The sequence below is a fragment of the Cervus canadensis genome, chromosome 1 (assembly GCF_019320065.1).
Source record: "Cervus canadensis isolate Bull #8, Minnesota chromosome 1, ASM1932006v1, whole genome shotgun sequence".
NCBI classification, from domain to species: Eukaryota; Metazoa; Chordata; class Mammalia; order Artiodactyla; family Cervidae; genus Cervus; species Cervus canadensis.
In genome coordinates this window covers 20,925,804-20,945,337 of record NC_057386.1, presented here as the reverse complement: position 1 = coordinate 20,945,337, position 19,534 = coordinate 20,925,804, and the positions used below count along the sequence as shown (strand labels likewise).

The window sequence follows — 19,534 nt, the reverse complement described above, 5'->3', positions numbered from 1 at the left end:
CTTGGTTTCCCCCTCATTTTCCCTATATCCAAGTCCATGTTTCACCATTCAGGTCTCCACACCAAGGCCAGAGGGACATCCAAAACCCAGTAGTCCTCATATCACTGCCCTTCCTATGATCCCTCAATACCTTCTCATCAGCCCTGCACCAAACTCAGATGACTCTGTCTAGCACACAAGGCCTGATGAGAGCAGGTCACTGCTTACTTATCTGACCTCAGAGTTCACTACTCTTCTAAGCACACCTCTGCCCACACTTTGCCTAATGAGTAGTGTGCTTACAAGCTCAATTCATTTGTATATGTTTCCTCTGCCTAGGAAGCTCTTCCCTCCTAGTTAATTCTGGTTAATTCCTCCTTGTGCTAAAAGATTCAGCTTCAGTATTGTCTGTCCCAAGAGTAATTCCCTGTTTCTCCCCATGCCCTGCTGGGTTCACAGTACTGAATGCTTGCCTCTACCCCAGGACTTAGCACAGTGGAATGAAGTGATTGCCTCTCTGCTTATCTCCCCATCAGAGAATAAGCTTCCTGAGAGTGGACTGAAGCTTCTATCTTTTCATTTCCAGAACTCATCTTAGTCCCTGGCACCTAACAGCTATCTAGCAAAGCTTCTTGGATGGAGGGAGGATGGATGGATGGATGGACAGATGGATGAATAGATGCATAAAGCTGATCTCAAAGATTAAGCAAGTCAGCTGACGAGAATATGACATGAACAAGACATAAATGAGAAGAGTCTATTACTTCAACTTTAACCATGTTTATTGGACAGTTAAATATCTTTATGTCATGGAAGAGGTCTCCAAGGAAGAGGAGCCCACACAGCAAGGGAGCACATGCATGAGGACAGAAAAATATTTATTCCAGGAAAGAGACTTGAGATGATACAGCAAAACAGATTTTCTCAGCTCAATGGCAGTAGCAGAAAAGAACCCAGAATGGCCCCATCTCGTGCGCAGGAGATCGTCATTTGGGCCATTAGAAGACTGACATTTCTGATGAGTTCTTTGAAGCATAAGCAGATGGCAAGTGATGGTACAGAAAGAAAAAGATTTTAAGTGAGAATGAGCTTTGGGGAAAGAAAAAATTTTTTTATCTAGCCAGAGGCATGCTTTGCAGGAATTGGTTGGCCAGGGCCGGTTCAGTAGTTGGTAGGCTTGGTGGCAGCAGGCTGGCTGACTGCAGCCTCGTGGGTGGTGGGACTGGTGGGCTTGGCATCAGTGGGCTGGCAGGGACTGGCCTCTGAGACCTCCGTCTTGCAGGGAGTTGAGTCAGCACAATCCGGTTGGCTGGAAGTGGACTTTTTGCAATCCCGTTTGCAGGAGTCAGCACAAGGCAAGCGGGAGCAGACCGGGCGGTAAGGGACAGAAGTGACGCAGGCTGGACGGCGCAGGATGGAGTAATATGGGCGGTAGCAGGCCGGGCGGTAGGAGAGGGATGTCAAATATGGCTGCCTATAGGTGATGGGGCCAGAGCAGATTGGGCGGCAAATCGGGCGGTAGGAGATTGAAGTAGTACAAGGTTGTTTGCAAGAGCTGGGTATGTAGAAAGTTCGCGAGCAAGTTGGCTGGCAGACGGCAGATGCAGAAGACCCTGGGCGGCAGGAGAGAGGTCGGCAGGATGGAGGTGGGCAGGAAACAGGTTCACAGGAGATGGACCGACTGCGCTTGACTACATAGCAGGTAGGTTGACATGGCCTGGACACACAGACACTTGGTAAGCAGGGGCTGGGCTCAGAGCAGGTGGGTTGGCAGATGCTGGAGACACAGCAAGAGGGCTCTTGGCAAGTGCTGGAGACACAAGGTGGCTCACAAGGGCTTGAAACACAGCAAACTGGACGGATGCAGATGGGCTCACAGACCAGAGAAACACGTGTGGCTGGCTGGCAGATGCTGGACTCTGAGCAGGATGGCTCACAAGGACTGGAGTCACAGCAGGCAGACTGGCAGCTATTGGCCACAGAGCAGATAGATGGACAGCATCTGACACCAGAGGACACAGGCTGATAGCAACTGGGCTCACAGATCACTGGCTGGCAGAGGATGGGCTGGCAGGAAGTGGGTATGCAGAGGACTCGTTGGCAGGGAGGGACCTCACAGCACACAGGCTGGGCACAGCTGCTCACGGAGCAAGAGGGCTCACAGATGGTGGCCTCACAGCTCACAGGCTGGGCACAGCTGCTCACGGAGCAAGAGGGTTCACAGATAGTGGCCTCACAGCTCACAGGCTGGGCACAGCTGCTCACAGGACAGGCAGGCTCACAGACGGTGGCCTTGTAGCTCACGGGCTGGGCACAGCTGCTCACGGAGCAAGAGGGTTCACAGATGGTGGCCTCACAGCTCACAGGCTGGGCACAGCTGCTCACAGGACAGGCAGGCTCACAGATGGTGGCCTTGTAGCTCACAGGCTGGGCACAGCTGCTCACAGAGCAAGAGGGCTCACAGATGGTGGCCTTGAAGTACACAGGTTGGGCACAGCTGCTCACAGGATAGGCAGACTCACAGATGGTGGCCTTGTAGCTCACAGGCTGGGCACAGCTGCTCAAGGAGCAAGAGGGCTCACAGATGGTGGCCTCACAGCACACAGGCTGGGCACAGCTGCTTACGGGACAGGCAGGCTCACAGATGGTGGCCTCACAGTACACAGGCTGGGCACAGCTGCTTACAGGACAGGCAGGCTCACAGATGGTGGTCTCATAGCACACAGGCTGGGCACAGCTGCTTACGGAACAGGCAGGCTCACAGATGGTGGTTTCATAGCTCACAGGCTGGGCACAGCTGCTTACAGGACAGGCAGGCTCACAGATGGTGGTCTCACAGCACACAGGCTGGGCACAGCTGCTCACAGAACAGGAGGGCTGACAGCATTGTGGGTCACAGCTGGATGATCTGCAGCTATCTTGACAAGTCACCAGTTGCCATGTCTGGCTCCGGCAGGAACTGGGCAAGCAAACAGGCCCTCTGCAGCTCACCTCAGTGGAGCAAAGGGAGATGGCTGGCACCGAGGGGCATTTCCTAGAACAGCAGTTTCCAGACATGGTGGAGGTGCCTCTGCTCCCTTGCCAGTGCTGAGAGGTTGCTGCCTGACTGGGTCAGCTCTCCAGAGCCCTCACTTTTATACCCCCAGCCCTGGCACGTGCTGTTTTGAGCCCCTGCATCTTTTCCTTATTGGTGTTTGGGCCAGTTTTCAGAGAAACATCTTATTATGCCAAGGTTTGTTGATCTGGAAGCTGTTTACTTACCCATAAAGAAGCTGTTTGTTTATTGACTTGCTAACTTTGGAATCCTTGGAGCTACAGGTCATCTTGGAATAAGCATCATTGCCTCCAAGCTGAATGATCTGTATTTCTGAGCATGATGAACAGAGGAAGAAGAAAGGAACTTATAATTTAACCATCTTCTAGTCCTTTGCACCAGGCCCTGGGTAGAACACAAGGGATATCCACATGAATAAGACCTACTCACCCACTCTCATGGATCTCAATGTCTGATGGGCAAGCATGCAAGTAAACTCACTACAATGCGACAATAAACTCAACAATAGACATAAAGGGATTAGCAGAGAGGAGCAGCGGTGAGCTCTGTGAGAGAGGGAATATCTGAGCTGCATTTTAAAGGCTGCACTTCAAACATACCATCTTCATGGATTGGAAGAATCAATATAGTGAAAATGAGTATACGACCCAAAGCAATCTATAGATTCAGTGCAATCCCTATCAAGCTACCAATGGTATTTTCCCCTGAACTAGAACAAATAATTTCACAATTTGTATGGAAATACAAAAAACCTCGAATAGCCAAAGCAATCTTGAGAAAGAAGAATGGAACTGGAGGAATCAACCTGCCTGACTTCAGGCTATACTACAAAGCTACAGTCATCAAGACAGTATGGTACTGGCACAAAGACAGAAATATAAATCAATGGAACAAAATAGAAAGCCCAGAGATAAATCCACACATCTATGGACACCTTATCTTTGACAAAGGAGGCAAGAATATACAATGGAGAAAAGACAACCTCTTTAACAAGTGGTGCTGGGAAAACTGGTCAACCACTTGTAAAAGAATGAAACTAGAACACTTTCTAACACCATAGACAAAAATAAATTCAAAATGGATTAAAGATCTAAATGTAAGACCAGAAACTATAAAACTCCTAGAGGAGAACATAGGCAAAACACTCTCCGACATAAGTCACAGCAGGATCCTCTATGACCCACTTCCCAGAGTAATGGAAATAAAAGCAAAAATAAACAAATGGGACCTAATGAAACTTAAAAGCTTTTGCACAACAAAGGAAACTTTAAGCAAGGTGAAAAGACAACCTTCAGAATGGGAGAAAATAATAGCAGATGAAGCAACTGACAAAGGATTAATCTCAAAAACATACAAGCAACTCCTGCAGCTCAATTCCAGAAAAATAAATGACCCAATCAAAAAATGGGCCAAAGAACTAAACAGACATTTCTCCAAAGAAGACATACAGATGGCTAACAAACACATGAAAAGATGCTCAACATCACTCATTATCAGAGAAATGCAAATCAAAACCACAATGAGGTACCATTTCACACCAGTCAGAATGGCTGCTATCCAAAAGTCTACAAGCAATAAATGCTGGAGAGGGTGTGGAGAAAAGGGAACCCTCTTACACTGTTGGTAGGAATGTAAGCTAATACAGCCACTATGGAGAACAGTGTGGAGATTCCTTAAAAAACTAGAAATAGAACTGCCATACAACCTAGCAATACCACTGCTGGGCATATACACCAAGGAAACCAGAACTGAAAGAGACATGTGTACCCCAATGTTCATTGCAGCACTGTTTACAATAGCCAGGACATGGAAGCAACTTAGATGTCCATCAGCAGTCAAGTGGATAAGGGAGTTGTGGTACATATACACTATGGAATATTACTCAGCCATTAAAAAGAATATATTGGAATCAGTTTTAATGAGATGGATGAAACTGGAGCCTATTATACAGAGTGAAGTAAGCCAGAAAGAAAAACATCAATCCAGTATACTAATACATATATATGGAATTTAGAATGATGGTAACGATAACCCTATATGCAAGACAGTAAAAGAGACACAGATGTATAGAACAGTCTTTTGGACTCTGTGGGAGAAGGTGAGGGTGGGAAGATTTGGGGAAATGGCATTGAAATATGTATATTATCATATGTGAAATTAATCACCAGTCCAGGTTCGATGCATGGGACAGGGTGCTTGGGGCTGGTGCACTGGGATGACCCAGAGGGATGGGATGGGGAGGGAAGTGGGAGGCGGGGTTGGGGATGGGGAACACATGTACACCCATGGCTGATTCATGTCAGTGTATGGCAAAACCACTACAATATTGTAAAGTAATTAGCCTCCAATTAAAATGAATAAATTTATAAAAAATAAAACAAATGCTGCACTTCACAATGAAGATCTCATTTAAAACCATCAGAAATCCCATGAGGCAAGGATTCATCTCCATCCCCATCCCCCCGATTATAGCTGAAGGAAAAGAAAGGGAGTTAGAAGGTTTCTCACTTGCTAAAGATCACACTCAGCTTGTCCACTAATCTAGGGCCACTCTCTTCCTCTTCACCATCCTGTCGGACAGACCTTTCTCAGGAGCCACATGTCACAGGCTCAGCCCACAATGCTGTCCTCCATCCTGTTTTGTGAGCAGCTCTCCTCTAGAACAGTGGCTCTCCCTATCCCTGGAAAGCACTTGACCGAGCCTCCCTGCTTCTCCTCCCTCCTTTCCTTCCACCCGTCCCCACCTCAAGCATTCATTAGCCCTCCAGAATCCTTCTTGCCTTTGGTGATCTTAGCAACTACTAAAACAACTCCTCTGAGATGTAAAGAGGAAAGACAAGAGGTCTTTTGAGAAGACATAGTGAACAAAAACAAAGAGCACAAATGCTTTCTCAAAACATTTTGTCAGTGCTACCACTTGAGACAGACACAAGGTGAAAAATGAAGCCTAGGCTTCTAAACACCAAGGCCTGACACCCTTGCTGAATAAAGGACCTGCATTGTTTCCACCACATTCTTTTAATATCAATGCATAAGTCAGGCTCTCCTTTGGAAAAGTTGGACTATTATGGCTACCATTCATCATCCCTTCCTTCATTCATTAATTAATGTAGCCATTCAGACTACAAATTTCTCTTTTACTCATCCATTCAACTCAGTCATCATTGGGTTCTGTATGAGGGATACAAAAAAAAAAAAAAATGAGTTTCAATTCCTCCACAAGGAGTCCAAGTTTAGAAGAAAGACAGATATATACATAAGTAATTATGGGAAAATATATGTGTAAGTGCAATAGTACATGGATACACAAAGAGTTACAGAGGACACCCAGGAGAAATACAAATATGCTTTTGGGAGAAGTTAGGGAAGATTTCTCAAGTAATAGGATGACCAAATTGAATCCTCAAGGAATAAGGCTGAAAATGGGGTGGTAACGGTAGGGAAAGAATCTGCTATGGAAAACAAAGGCAAGAGCATGATACACTTGGTGAGCAACAAATGGTTCAATAGCCAGGATGAAAAGTACAAGTGGACAGACTAGGACAGTGACCAGACTAGAGTGGTTACTGAGCACTCATGAAAGACCTTGTGAACCATAATCAGAACTTGGGTTTTATACTGACACCTGGGAATTTTAAGCAATGGAGTAACTTGACCAGGTTTGACCTTCAGAAGGTCTCTGTCCTTGGAGAAGGGATTGGTGAAGGAAGGCTAGCCTGAAGGTAAGGAGATCATTATGGATGGATCCGGAGTGTTTTAGTCGCTAAGTCGTGTCCAACTCTTGTGACCCCATGGACTGTAGCCCACCAGGCTCCTCTGTCCATGGGATTTTCCAGGCAAGAATACTGATGTGGGTTTCCATTTCCTTCTCCAGGGGATCTTTCCAACACAGGGATTGAACCCAGGTCTCCTGCACTGCAGGCAGATTCTTTACCAACTGAGCTACTAGGGAATTCCATGGATCTGGGGCAATTACCCAAAAGTTTCATGTTATCAACCTGAACTTAGCAGTACCTTGGGACTACAGCAATAAGAGGAAGAATCTACAGAACTTAGTGGTTGAAAATGGAAGATTAGAAATAGGAAGTGCCATTGTTTGAGATGTGGCTCTCAGGCAGTAAGGAAAGAAAACGTTTGGACAGCTTTGCAGAAGGTAAGGCAGAAGAGGCATTCCCAAGATCCTGGTCCCCACCTTTCCAATTCTCTCCATTCACCTTCTCCTCAGCTAAGTCAGCAATGAAATTCCAGATGGAGATGGCCCTGCTCCCAACAAATCCTTTATAGACTCTCTTAGCAGAGAAACATATAGCATCATCTGTTTGGCTGGAATATCATCTCTCTAAGGAATTCTTCCCTGCTAACTGATTTAAACCACTCTTTTAACTATCTAGTACATTTCTACCTTGTCCTTTTTAATAGCTCTTTTCCTCTTTGATGTTATCCAAGCACGAGAATGTCAAGGATTTTGTTTATTTGCTAATGTATATCCAGCACCTGGGCTTCCCAGGTGGCTCAGTGGGTAAAGAATTCACTTGCAACGAAAGAGATGCAGGCAGACACAGGTTCAATCCCTGGGTCGGGAAGATACCCTGAAGGAGGGCATGGAAACCCACTCCAGTATTCTTGCCTGGATAATCCCATAGACAGAGGAGGCTGGTGAGCTACAGTCATAGTGTTGCAAAGAGTCGGACACAACTGAAGCAACTGAGCACGCACGCATGCACACATCCACCCAGAGCCGTGTTTGATACATAGGCGGGTCACAATGAATATTTATTGAATGAATGAATGAAGACCTCTGTGAACAACTATAAAGGGCAATTATCAGTAACTCAAAGAAATTACTACCCTCTACTCACCCATCTGGGAGACCATGGCCACGAACAAGGGAACAATCAGCCACTCAACACTCAATGAACTCTTGGCAACTTGGTCCCATTGACACACTGCTGCTCTGGCTGTGACTGTGTCTTGGAGGTTAAAGAGCCAGTTTTTAGGATGCTGATTCCAGCCAGATCCAAAATGACCTAAATAATAAAGTCTGAAACTCAACTAGAGAAGAGCCAAATCTTGAATTCTCTCCAAATGCAAGATGCCACCAATCCAGCTGGGTTTTTGAATGAAACTTTAAAGGAAAGAAACACAATGAGCTTCCACTATACACTTGCTAGAATGGCTAAAAGAAATTTTTTTTAACAACAATATCAAATTTTAGCAAAGACATGAAGCAACCGGATCTTCTAGACATTGTTGGTGGGAATACAAAATGGTATAGCCACTTTGCAAAAACAGTTTGGTAGTTTCTTATAGTTAAACATTCACTTAGTATTTATTCAGCAGTCCAACTCCTTGGTATTTATGCAAAATAAATGAAAATGAATGTTCACATCAAAATGTGTATGAATGTTCCCTGCAGTTTTATTCATAGTAGCCAAAAAAAAAAAAAAAACAGGTAGCAACTCAAATGCCCATCAGTAGATGAATATTTTTAATTTAGTCTGGGCTTCCCTGGTGGCTCAGTGGTTTAAAAAAAATTAAAAATCCGCCTGCAATGCAGGAGCCATGGGTTCAATCCCTGGGTCAGGAAGATCTCCTGGAAAAGGAAATGGCAACCAACTCCAATATTCTTTCCTGGGAAATCCAATGGACAGAGGAGCCTGGTGGGCTACAGTCCATTAGGTCACAAAGATTTGGATAACTGAGCAACAAGCAGACACACATAGAAATACGAAGTTTATAGTGTTATAAAGCAGACTGATGGTTGCCTAAGGCTGGGGTGGGTAGTGAGGAGTATTCCCTGCAAAGGCACACTATGAAATTTGAGGGTTGATGGAAAGTTCTGTATCTTGAATCCTATGGTGGTTGTTTAAGTATATATAATTGCCAAATCTCACTGAACAGTACATTCAAAAAAGGGAGTCCTTTATTATATTATATCTTAATAAATTTGGCTTATAAATATGAAAGAAAAAAATTTAAATAAAAACAGCATAATCCCAGCTTCATTTTTAAACATGTTTAGAAGGAGTCTGGAAAGATACATATCAGTAATAAACTCTAAATGGTGATAATTCAGGTAGCTATTATCTTTTCTTTATATTTTTCTGCATGTTTTCATATTTTTAGGGATCATCACTTTGCTTATATTCAGAAAACTTGTTTGTTGAATGAAACTGCTTTGTGGTAATGAAAATAAATGTTCTCCCAGGGAAAGAGCTGAATTTTTTTTTATTCCACGTGTAGTTTAAAATCTTGTTCAGCAAAAAAGAGTTGAATTAACTATCCTCTGAATTTTAATATTCCAACTGGACTCTCACACACCTGAGCCTGGTTCTACCTAGCAGATGTACGCTCACCCTTCTCATCCCTGGGGCTGGAGCAGAAGAATTACAGCACTATCCCGGGCGTGAAAAACTAACCCAGAAAAGGGAGACTTTGCCAAATCATGAGGCTGGAGGAAGAAACTGGACTTCCCAGAACATCTTTAGAAACTGTGCTCATAAGGTTTTGCCACAGGAATCCCTTCCACTCAGAACCAAGCTTGTTTTACCAAAGCCTCCTCTCCCGACTTTGCGAGAAAGTTCTAACCAATCCAGAAGCCTACATGCAGAACTATATTGCAGAAGGCAGACGTGCCCTTCCTCAAGGTTAACCTTGACCAGTATCAGCAGTTACCTGCAAGCTTTTAAAATGCAGGTCCCAGGGCCCCCACTCTAGAGCTAAAGGATCAAACGTCTGGCCCAAATTTTTAAATCCTTCCCAGGTGAATCTCACGCAGTACCTAGAAGCTTTAATATATATCTGGGGTTTTGTTAAAAATAGATTGCCAGACCACACCCCTGTGGATTCTGATCCTGCTTGTCTCAAAGAGCTCCAGAATCTCCGTGTTTAACTAGCCCCCAGGTGATTCTGATGCAGGTGGTCTAGAAGCCACATTTCAAAACCCTGATTGTGAATGCCAGAGTAAATTTTCCTGGCCCAGTGCCCAAGAGGGAGCCAAGGAAGAGGCGGGAGAACTGCTTTGGTTATGCCAGCACTCTTGAATTTATTAAGTTAACTGAAGAGAAATTTTCGCATCTCAAAGCAGCAGAAAAGCCAGCCGAGGAGGAGGGGTCAGTCCCAAAGCCACCTTGAATAAGATGCTCTTTCAACTTCATGAAAAACAATAAAAGTCACAGGGGTTCACCCTTTGAGCTTCGGGTACCACTGTGGGTGGGACCCAGGTTTCACTTCTCATCAGCATGTGGCTCATGTTCTCAGTGCCTTGAAAAGCCAGGGCAGGCTTTGGAGAACAAGCCTTCAGCTACAGGTTAACACGAGAGGCAGGACACCGTCTCGGGGGGTGCAGGGAAGGTCCTGGACACAAGGGGGTCTCCACCTGGAGCAGGTGGAGGTTCTCCATTGGGCTGCCTCAGTGGCGGGAGGAAAGGTCTTCATTTGGTCTCGCAGACAGGCGTGGGCTGGCAGCACACGGGGCCGCAGCAGCCAGAGGGGCCGCAGCAACTGGATCCACAGCAGCTCCCGCAGCAGCTCCCGCAACCTCCGCAGCCTCCGCAGCCCCCGCCGCCCCCGCAGCCAGATCCGCAGCAGGAGGACCCGCAGCAGCTGCCCCCGCAGCCTCCGCAACCCGAGCCACAGCCACAGCAGGAACCGCAGCAGGAACCGCAGCAGCCGCAGCAGGACGGCTGGCAGCAGCACACTTCACAGCAGTCTTGCTCTTCAGCACAGCAGGCGAAGCAGTCCCCTGGGCAGCACCCCATGGTCCCCGCCGGTCAGGTCGCAGGTCAGGACCGCGACCAGAGCTCCCCAAGTCTGATGGTCGCCAACCCGACAGCAGCTTTTATATCCCCTCCTGGAGGGTGTTGGCATGAGGGACAGGATGTTGTCTTTGTTATTATTTATGCCAGTTCTCATAAGAACGTCTCATTAGCTGCCTGTTTATTTTCCAGCCCCGAGTGCCTCAACTCATAAAATAGCCCCACTCGTCCCAACTGCTGTTTGTCCAAAGGGTAAAAATACATCTTGGAAAAGACCTGTGATCATGCCAAGCAGGGGCCAACTGTCATTAGCCCAGGTTGGAGAGAGGAGGGGAAGCCGGCTCCAGACTCTGGTTCTGGAACGGGTGCTACCCTTCCGCATCGGCTCTAGACGCAAGTTGGCAATGAACCTTCTTGTCATGGGTGCTGGTCCTGGAAAACCAGAACTGAAAGTTGGATGTCCTCTGCTTTTCTGCCCTAGGCAGAGGCTGGTAGGGTGGTCTGTCATGTGGCTCCTCCCAGGTACAAAGGGCACCCTCATCCTGGTCCATGTGACCAAGGCAAATATTTGTGTCTGTGTGTGGTATGTGGCGTGTGCCACAGGTTTGTTTGGGCTTGGTGAGTGAGCATCAATCACCAGTCATGACTTCCCTATGAAATGGAGAGACACTCATCATAGAACTGTAAGAGGTTGGGAGCCACATTCTCGCTGAACTGAACATTCACACTTCTTCTTTCTAAATGGGCTAGAAGAGCAGTGGTCAGAGCCTGCAACCCTCTTGCCCCAGCCCTTTCCTTGATAGAAGCAGGTGGTGGTGGTGGTGATGGTGATGGTGGTGAAGATGGAGGAGGAGGAAGAGGTGGGGAGAAAGAGGAAGGGAGGAAGGAAGGAAAAGAAGCAGGGAGGGAGGCAGGGAAAGAGGAAGGAGGGAAAAAGGAAGCAGATCATTGAATATCCAAAACATTCCATTAAAATGCAAGTGTTGCACACTTAAGAGCTCCAACTTTATCGACTATCTAGCAGAATGAGGGATTAGCACACAAAACATCAAGAGTATCATCTCAAGCAATACAATTCCTTTAGAAAGTGACTAGAATCCACAGAGGATTCTGGTCCACGTGTTAAATTCCGAGATGAGTCAAAATTCTTGTCTCCATTTTGGGCTTTGGCACCTTGTCATCCTCTTGGAATGATAAAGGCAGTCTGGTGCCTGAAGATTCTGTGTGGCAACTGGCTCATGGTGGGCATCCTCAAAAAGGTTCATGGTTCTCTCTTTTTCTCAGCCACAATCCTCTCTCTGATGGCATAGCTGATATATTAGAGTTCTCCCTGTTCTGCATGAATTCTGCACCCACCACTCCATTCAGGAGGCCCAAGATCTTCTCTGTCTGACCACCCAATTTAGTCCACCTCCAAAAGTCTATTTTGAATTGCATAAGCTAAACATTGACGTGAGTCTTTCTCTATGCATTCGCACAGTAAGAACCCTGCTCCACTGATGCCCAAGAGGAACGAGCAGTGTTGAAAGAAATTGCAGAAGAAAGATAAGACCAGTGAATACCTCAAGGTTTCCTCCTAACACATATTTTTTAAAAATTGAAATCATGCTGTGTAAATTGATTTTTACACTGAAGATTGTGCTTAACCTGTGAAAATGCTCATGAGTATGTAGATTATTAAGTATTATGAAAATTTGAAAATTTATATCTTCAAATTGATGTAAACCTTCCCTATTGTTGAATATCTAAACTATTTACAACTTTCCAATGTTAAAAGCAAAACACTGAGATGAATTTCCTTAAATGTGAGTCTTTATGCATTTTCCTATTATCTTTCTATAGTAAATTCCTAGAAATAAAATTACTAAATCTTCAGCATGTTAATAATATGATGACTACTAATTTATATTAAAAAATTATTTATTTTCTGAAAAATTGTCTCCATTTGCACCCATTTCACAGTACATTCACCAATGCCAGCTATTTTTTTAGTCTCTTTGTCAATTTGATAGACCAATCATGAAATCTCATTGCTATATTTTTCTACTTATTTGTCACTGCGTTTATTTAATAAATCACTTTTTCTTCTTTAAGAAATTATCTGCTCATGCCAGTTTTCTGATTAAGCTACTAATCTTTCCTAGCATACTTATAAGAGCTTATTTTATGCTAAGTATACAATTTTCCTTTCTGTCACTCACACATGTAGTAAAATTAGCCCAAGGCCATCATTTCTTTTTAATTCTATGGTTCTTTTGTGCACCAAATTTTCTTTTTACATAGGCACACTGTCAATCTTTTCCTTTCTACTGTTTTATGCTTTGAAAGTTCTTCCTCATCTCCAAAATATACAATTATTAACTTTATTTCCTCCTAGTTTTCTTAGTTTGTTTTTTATATGTGTGTACATTATCCACTCAGTCGAGTCTGATTCTTTGCGACCCCATGGACTGCAGCACGCCAGGTTTCCCTGTCCTTCACTATCTCCCTGAGTGTGCTCAAACTCATGTCTGTTGGGTCAGTGATGCTATCTAACCATCTCATCCTCTGCCACCCCCTTCTCCTTTTGCCTTCAATCTTTCCCAGCATCAGGGTCTTTTCCAACGAGTCGACTCTTCTCACCAGGTGGTGTAAGTATGGAATTTCAGCTTCAGCATCAGTCCTCCCAATGAATATGCATTTTTTTTCCTTTGGGATGGTTTTGGTTGCTGCCTCTTGTACAATGTTACAAATCTCCGTCCATAGTTCTTCAGGCACTCTGTCTACCAGATATAATCCCTTGAATCTATTCATCACCTCCACTGTATAATCATAAGGGATTTTATTTAGGTCATACCTGCATGGCCTAGTGGTTTTCTCTACTTTCTTCGATTTGAGCCTGAATTTTGCAATAAGGAGCTCATGATCTGAGCCACAGTCAGTTCCAGGTCTTGTTTTTGCTGACTGTATAGAGCTTCTCCATCTTTGGCTGCAAAGAACATAATCAATCTGATTTTGGTATTGACCAACCATCACATCAGTGATGTCTGTGTGTAGAGTCATTTCTTGGGTTGTTGGAAAAGCATACTTGCTATGACCAGTGTGTTCTTTTGACAAAATCATTTGCCCTTCTTCATTTTATACTCCAAAGCCAAACTTGCTTTTTATTCTGGGTATCTCTTGACTTCCTACTTTTGCATTTCAATCCTCTATGATGAAAATATATATATATATATTGGTGTTTTTTATAAGTGATATGTATATATTATATATATATAAGTGATATATATATATAATATATATATATATATATATATATAGGTGTTAGTTCTAGAAGGTGTTATAGGTCTTCATAGAACCAGTCAACTTCAACTTCTTAGGCATCAGTGGCTGGGGCATATACTTGGTTTACTATGATGTTGAATGGTTTGCCTTGGAAATAAACTGAGATCATTCTATTGCTTTTGAGGTTGCACCCAAGTACTGCATTTCAGACTCTTTTGTTGACTATGAGGGCAACTCCATTTCCTATAAGGGATTTTTGCCCACAGTAGTAGATATAATGGTCATCTGAATTAAATTCATCCATTCCCATCCATTTAGTTTACTGATTCCCAAGACACTGATGTTCAATTTTGCCATCTCTTGCTTGACCATGTCCAATTTACCTTGATTCATGGACCTAACACTCCAGGTTTCTATGCAACATTGTTTTTTATAGCACTGGGCTTTACTTTCACCACCAGACACATCCACAACTGAGCATCATTTCCACTTTGGCCCAGCTGCTTCATTTTTTCTGGAGGTATTAGTAATTGCCCTCCACCCTTCCCCAGTAGCATACTGGACACCTTCCAACCTGGGGGTCTCATCTTCTGGTGTCATATCTTTTTGCCTTTTCATGCTGGTCATGGGGTTCTCCAGGCAAGAATACTGGAGTGGGTTGCCATTTCCTCTTCCAGTGGACCACATTTTGTCAGAACTCTTCATTATGATCTGTCCATCTTGGGTGGCCCTGCACAGCATGGCTCATAGCTTCACTGAGTTACGCAAGCCCCTTGCGTAATTACCACAAGGCTGTGATCCAGGAAGGGAGAGATGCAGCAGGAGTTATGAAAAATCTGTGCATGGTGTCTCTTCTGCTGGCCTCTAGTGTTTGCCAAGTGACATTACACATGCAGTTCTGGTGGTTCTTTTACAGACAAACAATTTTGACCTCACCAGTAGCAACTCAACAGAAACGTGGTTTGATGTAGAAGCTGATTATATCTACAAAGCACTTGTTTAAATCATGTGTCCAATTAACCATCACTGGCACATTATCAGCCCTTCCTCTGTGTGCCATGTACCACACTATACACTTTATATGTGTTTTCTTGGTTAATTCAAGCTGTGTGCTCAGTCACTTCATTTGTGTCTGACTCTTTGTGACCCCACACTCGGACTGTAGCCCACCAGGCTCCTCTGCCAATGGGATTTTCCTGACAAGAATACTGGAGTGGGTTGACATGCCCTCCTCCAGGAAATCTTTCTAACCCGGGGATCAAACTGTGTCTCCTGCGTCTCTTGCATTGCAAGTGATTCTTAACTGACTGAGCCACGGGAGAAGCCCCTTAACTCAAGATAACCATATACAATAAGTAGTATAATAAAAATCTTTATTTTCTACATGAGGAAACTGAGGCTTGGGAAAGTAAAAAACTTTCACTGAAAGGTGCAGGGCTTGAATTTGAACCCAGATCTGTCTACTTCTGAAGTCCATCCCCTCTTCTTCTATGTCAGGCTTTCTTATAGATACCACAGAAAATTGCCTCTTTGTCTTAAGGCAAGTCTCAAGTAAGAATATCTTCAAGTAATTGTAAGCTTCACAACCACAGAGATTATAGCTGCTTTATTCACCAGTTTACATCCAGTGGCTACTGTATGGTGAGCATGTACAATATTCCTTAAAGAATTAAATAAAATCGTAAATGAATGTGAGATCACTCCCTGCAGTGCGATACAATCAAAGCATTCAACTAGAAGAGAATGAGGTCTCTGTCACCTTTCTTCACTCAACTTTTTTTAACTGAAGTATAGTTGACTTATAATATTGTATTAGTTTCTAGTGCACAATGTGATTCAATATTTTATGGATTATATATTATACAAAATTATTATAAAATATTGACTATATTCCTTGTGCTACACATTATATCCCTGTGACTTATCTATTTTATAACTGCTAGTTTGCATCTCTTAGTCTCCTTCACCTATTTTGCCCCTCTCCCAACCCTCTCCCCTGTTGTAAGCACTAGTTTGTTCTTTGTATCTGTGAATCTGTTTCTGTTTTGTTATGTTTATTCATTTTCTTTTTTTAGATTCCACATATAAGTGAAATATGCACAGTATTTGTCTTTGTCTGATTTAGTTCATTGAGTATACCCTCCAGGTCCATTCATGTTGCTGCAAAAGGCAAAAGTTCATTCTAAGCCCAACTAATATTCTATTGTGCTTGTGTATAGATAGATATGCTACATTTTTTCTTTATGTATTAATTCATCTGTTGATGGACACGGGTTACTTCCATATCTTGGCTATTGTAATTAATGCTACAATGAATATTGGGGTTCATATCTATTTTGAATTCATGTTTTTATTGTCTTTGGATAAATGCTTAAGAGTGGAATGGCTGGACCATATAGCAGTTCTATTTTTTATTTTTTGAGGAACCTCCATATTATTTTCCATAGAGGCTGCATAAATTTACGTTTCCACCAACAGTATACTAGGGTTCCATTTCCTCCACATCTCACCAACACTTGCTATTTCTTATCTTCTTGATGATAGCCATTCTGACAGGTGTGAGATGATATCACATTGTTGTTTTTTACTTGCTTTTCCCTGATGATTAGTGGTGTAGAGTGTCTTTCCATGTGCTTCTTGGCCATCTGCCTGTCTTCTTTGGGAAAATGCCTATTTAGGTCTTCTGCCTGTTTTGAAATCTGGTCGTTTATTTTTTTTATATTGAGTTGTATACATCCCTTGTATGTTTTGGATATTAATCTCTTATTGGGCATTCTGTTTGCAAATATCTTCTCCCATTCAGTGGGTTGTCTGCCTTTTGTCTTGTTGGTTTCCTTCACTGTGCAAAAACTTCCTAGCCACAGCAATCAGACAAATAAAAGACATAAAAGGCCAAATTGGAAGGGAAGAAGTAAAATTCTCACTATTTGCAGATGCTATGACAATACTATAGAAAAGCTTAAAGACTCTACCAAAAAGCTATTAGAACTAATAAATGAATCCAGGTGCAGAATACAGAATTATATACATAAATCTGTTGTTTTTCTATATACTAATAATGAACTATTACAAATAGAAATCAAGAAAACAATTCCATTTACAGTCAAATGAAAAAGAATAAAATACCAGGGAATAAATTTAACCAAGAAGGTGAAAGACCAGTACTCTGAAAATAAGACGTTGATGAAAAATTGAAAACACAGAAAATGAAAACATATCCTGCGTTAATAAGTTGGGAGAATTAATATTGTTAAAAGGTCCACACTACCCTAAGATATCTACAGATTCAATGCAATTTCTATCAAAATACTCATGGCATTTTTCACAGAACTAGAACAAATAACCTAAAATTTGCATGGAACCACAAAAGACCCCAAAGAGTTAGAGCAATCCTGAGAAAGAAGAACAAAGCTGGAGGTATCACACTCCCTGACTTCAGAGTATGCTACAAAGCTATAGTAATCAAAACAGTATGGTACTGGCACAAGACCAGAGGCGTAGATGAGTGGAACAGAATAGAGAGTCCAGAAATAAAATCAAACACATAAAGTCAATAAATCTACAACAAAGTTAGCAAGAGTATCCAGTGGGAGAAAGATTGTCTCTTCAATAAGTGGCATTGGAAAAATTGGATGGATAAATGTAAAGGAGTGAAAAGACTGGCTTAAAACTCAACATTCAAAAAACTAAGATCATGGCATCTGGTCCCATCACTTCATGGCAAATAGATGAGGAAACAATGGAAACAGTGACAGGCTTTATGTTCTTGGGCTCCAGAATCACTGCAGATGGGTTAGGGTTAGGGTTTAATTTCAAATATTACAAAATCTGTCTTATATATTACCTGGATGATTATAAAGACAGCCATGAAATTAAAAGATGCTTGCTCCTTGGAAGAAAATATTCAGAAAACCCAGACAGTATATTAAAAAGCAGAAACATTACCTTACCAACAATGGTCTATATAATCAAAGCTATGGTTTTTCCAGTAGTCACATATGGATATGAGAGTTGGACCATAAAAAAGGCTGAAGAGTTGACACTTTTGAACTGTGACATTGGGGAAGACTCTTGAGAGTCCCTTGGACTGCAAAGAGATCAAATCAATCAATCCTAAAGGAAATCAATCCTGAATATGCTTTGGAAGGACTGATACTGAAGCTGAAGCTCCAGTACTTTGGCCACCTTGTATGAAGAGCCGACTCATTAGAAAAGACTCTGATGCTGGGAAAGATTGAAGGATGGAGAAGAAGGAGATGACAGAGGATGAGACGGTTGGATGGCATCACTGACTCCATGGACATGAGCTTGAGCAAGCTCCGAGAGATGATAAGGACAGGGAAGCCTGGTGTGCTGCACTCCATGGGGTCACAGAGAGTCAGACACAACTGAACAAATGAACAACAACAAGAAAATGTAAAAGAAACAAACTAGAACATTTTCCCACATAATACATGAAAATAAATTCAAAACAGATTAAAGACCTGAATGTAGGACCTGAAACCATAAAATTGCTAAGAAAAAAACATAAGCAATAAACTCTTTGACATCAGTCTTAGGAATATTTTTTTGAATCCATCTCTCAGGCAAGGGCAACAGGAGTGGAAATAAATGGGATCTCACTCACCTTTCATCATTTTCAATCAATGCTTCACTCAATCCTGGATCCAGAAACAGTACTGAACTCTCTGTAATAATAGAAATGTCTATCTCCTTTGTTCAATATGGAACACCACTGGACACTTACAGCCATTGAGCACTTGAACTGTGGCTTTTGTGATGAGAAACTGAATTTTTAATATTATCTATTGCTAATACATTTATATTGAAAGAATTGCATATGCCAGTGGCTTCTATATTACACAGTAAAGCCCCAAAGGGTCTGTTTCAGATGGTATGTCAGGTTAGGTTACTTGGATTAACCTGCATCATGAAAACAACTAAATATGCCATATTTTTTTAGGTTTGAGTCTTCTTAAAAGCATCAAGTTCTGACAAGATAGTACAAAGTGCCAAGTGATTATCAAAGAACAAGTAAAGCAGGTACTCAGGTGAATTGAACACTAAAAATGCTTCTCTCTTAAAAACTTTGCTAAAGTTGGAAAACTTGAACTGCAATTTTCATGACCTCTCAGACAGAAACAGAAGATCCAGAATCTACCCAAGGTGGAGATGCCTCTAGGAGAAACTCCCCCCCATAAAGCTGGGACCCCCAAAGGGCCACACCCTTGGTGCAATGGTGACCCAGACACAGGCTCAACCCACACACTCCTACCACCAAGGCACTTAAGGAAACTTGTCTTATATATTACTGGGATGATTATAAAAACTTCAGGCCATGAACTGAAAGAAGCCTTTGACTGATAGTGTCCCAGGGCATTGGCAGAAACAAAAGCAAATCTTTTCTGGAGGAACATACCATCATCCTACCTCAACAAAGTCCCACGTATGATGTTCCAAAGAAAATTAGTGTGGCAGT

General features: G+C 42.8%; 2 protein-coding genes across 2 annotated transcripts; both read right to left on the bottom strand.

Annotated features, from left to right (window-relative positions):
- Nucleotides 1-743: 743 nt before the first annotated feature.
- On the bottom strand, nucleotides 744-3,074 carry LOC122443821 (keratin-associated protein 16-1). The gene has a single exon (XM_043472495.1). It carries the CDS (start codon nucleotides 3,034-3,036, stop codon nucleotides 1,141-1,143), a length of 1,896 nt encoding a protein of 631 aa, XP_043328430.1. The 5' UTR covers nucleotides 3,037-3,074; the 3' UTR covers nucleotides 744-1,140.
- Nucleotides 3,075-10,054: 6,980 nt separating this feature from the next.
- LOC122443767 (keratin-associated protein 17-1) lies at nucleotides 10,055-10,860 on the bottom strand. Its single transcript, XM_043472361.1, has one exon. It carries the CDS (start codon nucleotides 10,792-10,794, stop codon nucleotides 10,468-10,470), a length of 327 nt encoding a protein of 108 aa, XP_043328296.1. The 5' UTR covers nucleotides 10,795-10,860; the 3' UTR covers nucleotides 10,055-10,467.
- Between the last annotated feature and the right edge of the window lie 8,674 nt (nucleotides 10,861-19,534).

What these genes read in the sequence shown, in the direction of transcription:
- LOC122443821 (XM_043472495.1), bottom strand. Translation starts at nt 3,036, where the DNA reads ATGTCTGGAAACTGCTGTTCTAGGAAATGCCCCTCGGTGCCAGCCATC.
- LOC122443767 (XM_043472361.1), bottom strand. Translation starts at nt 10,794, where the DNA reads ATGGGGTGCTGCCCAGGGGACTGCTTCGCCTGCTGTGCTGAAGAGCAA.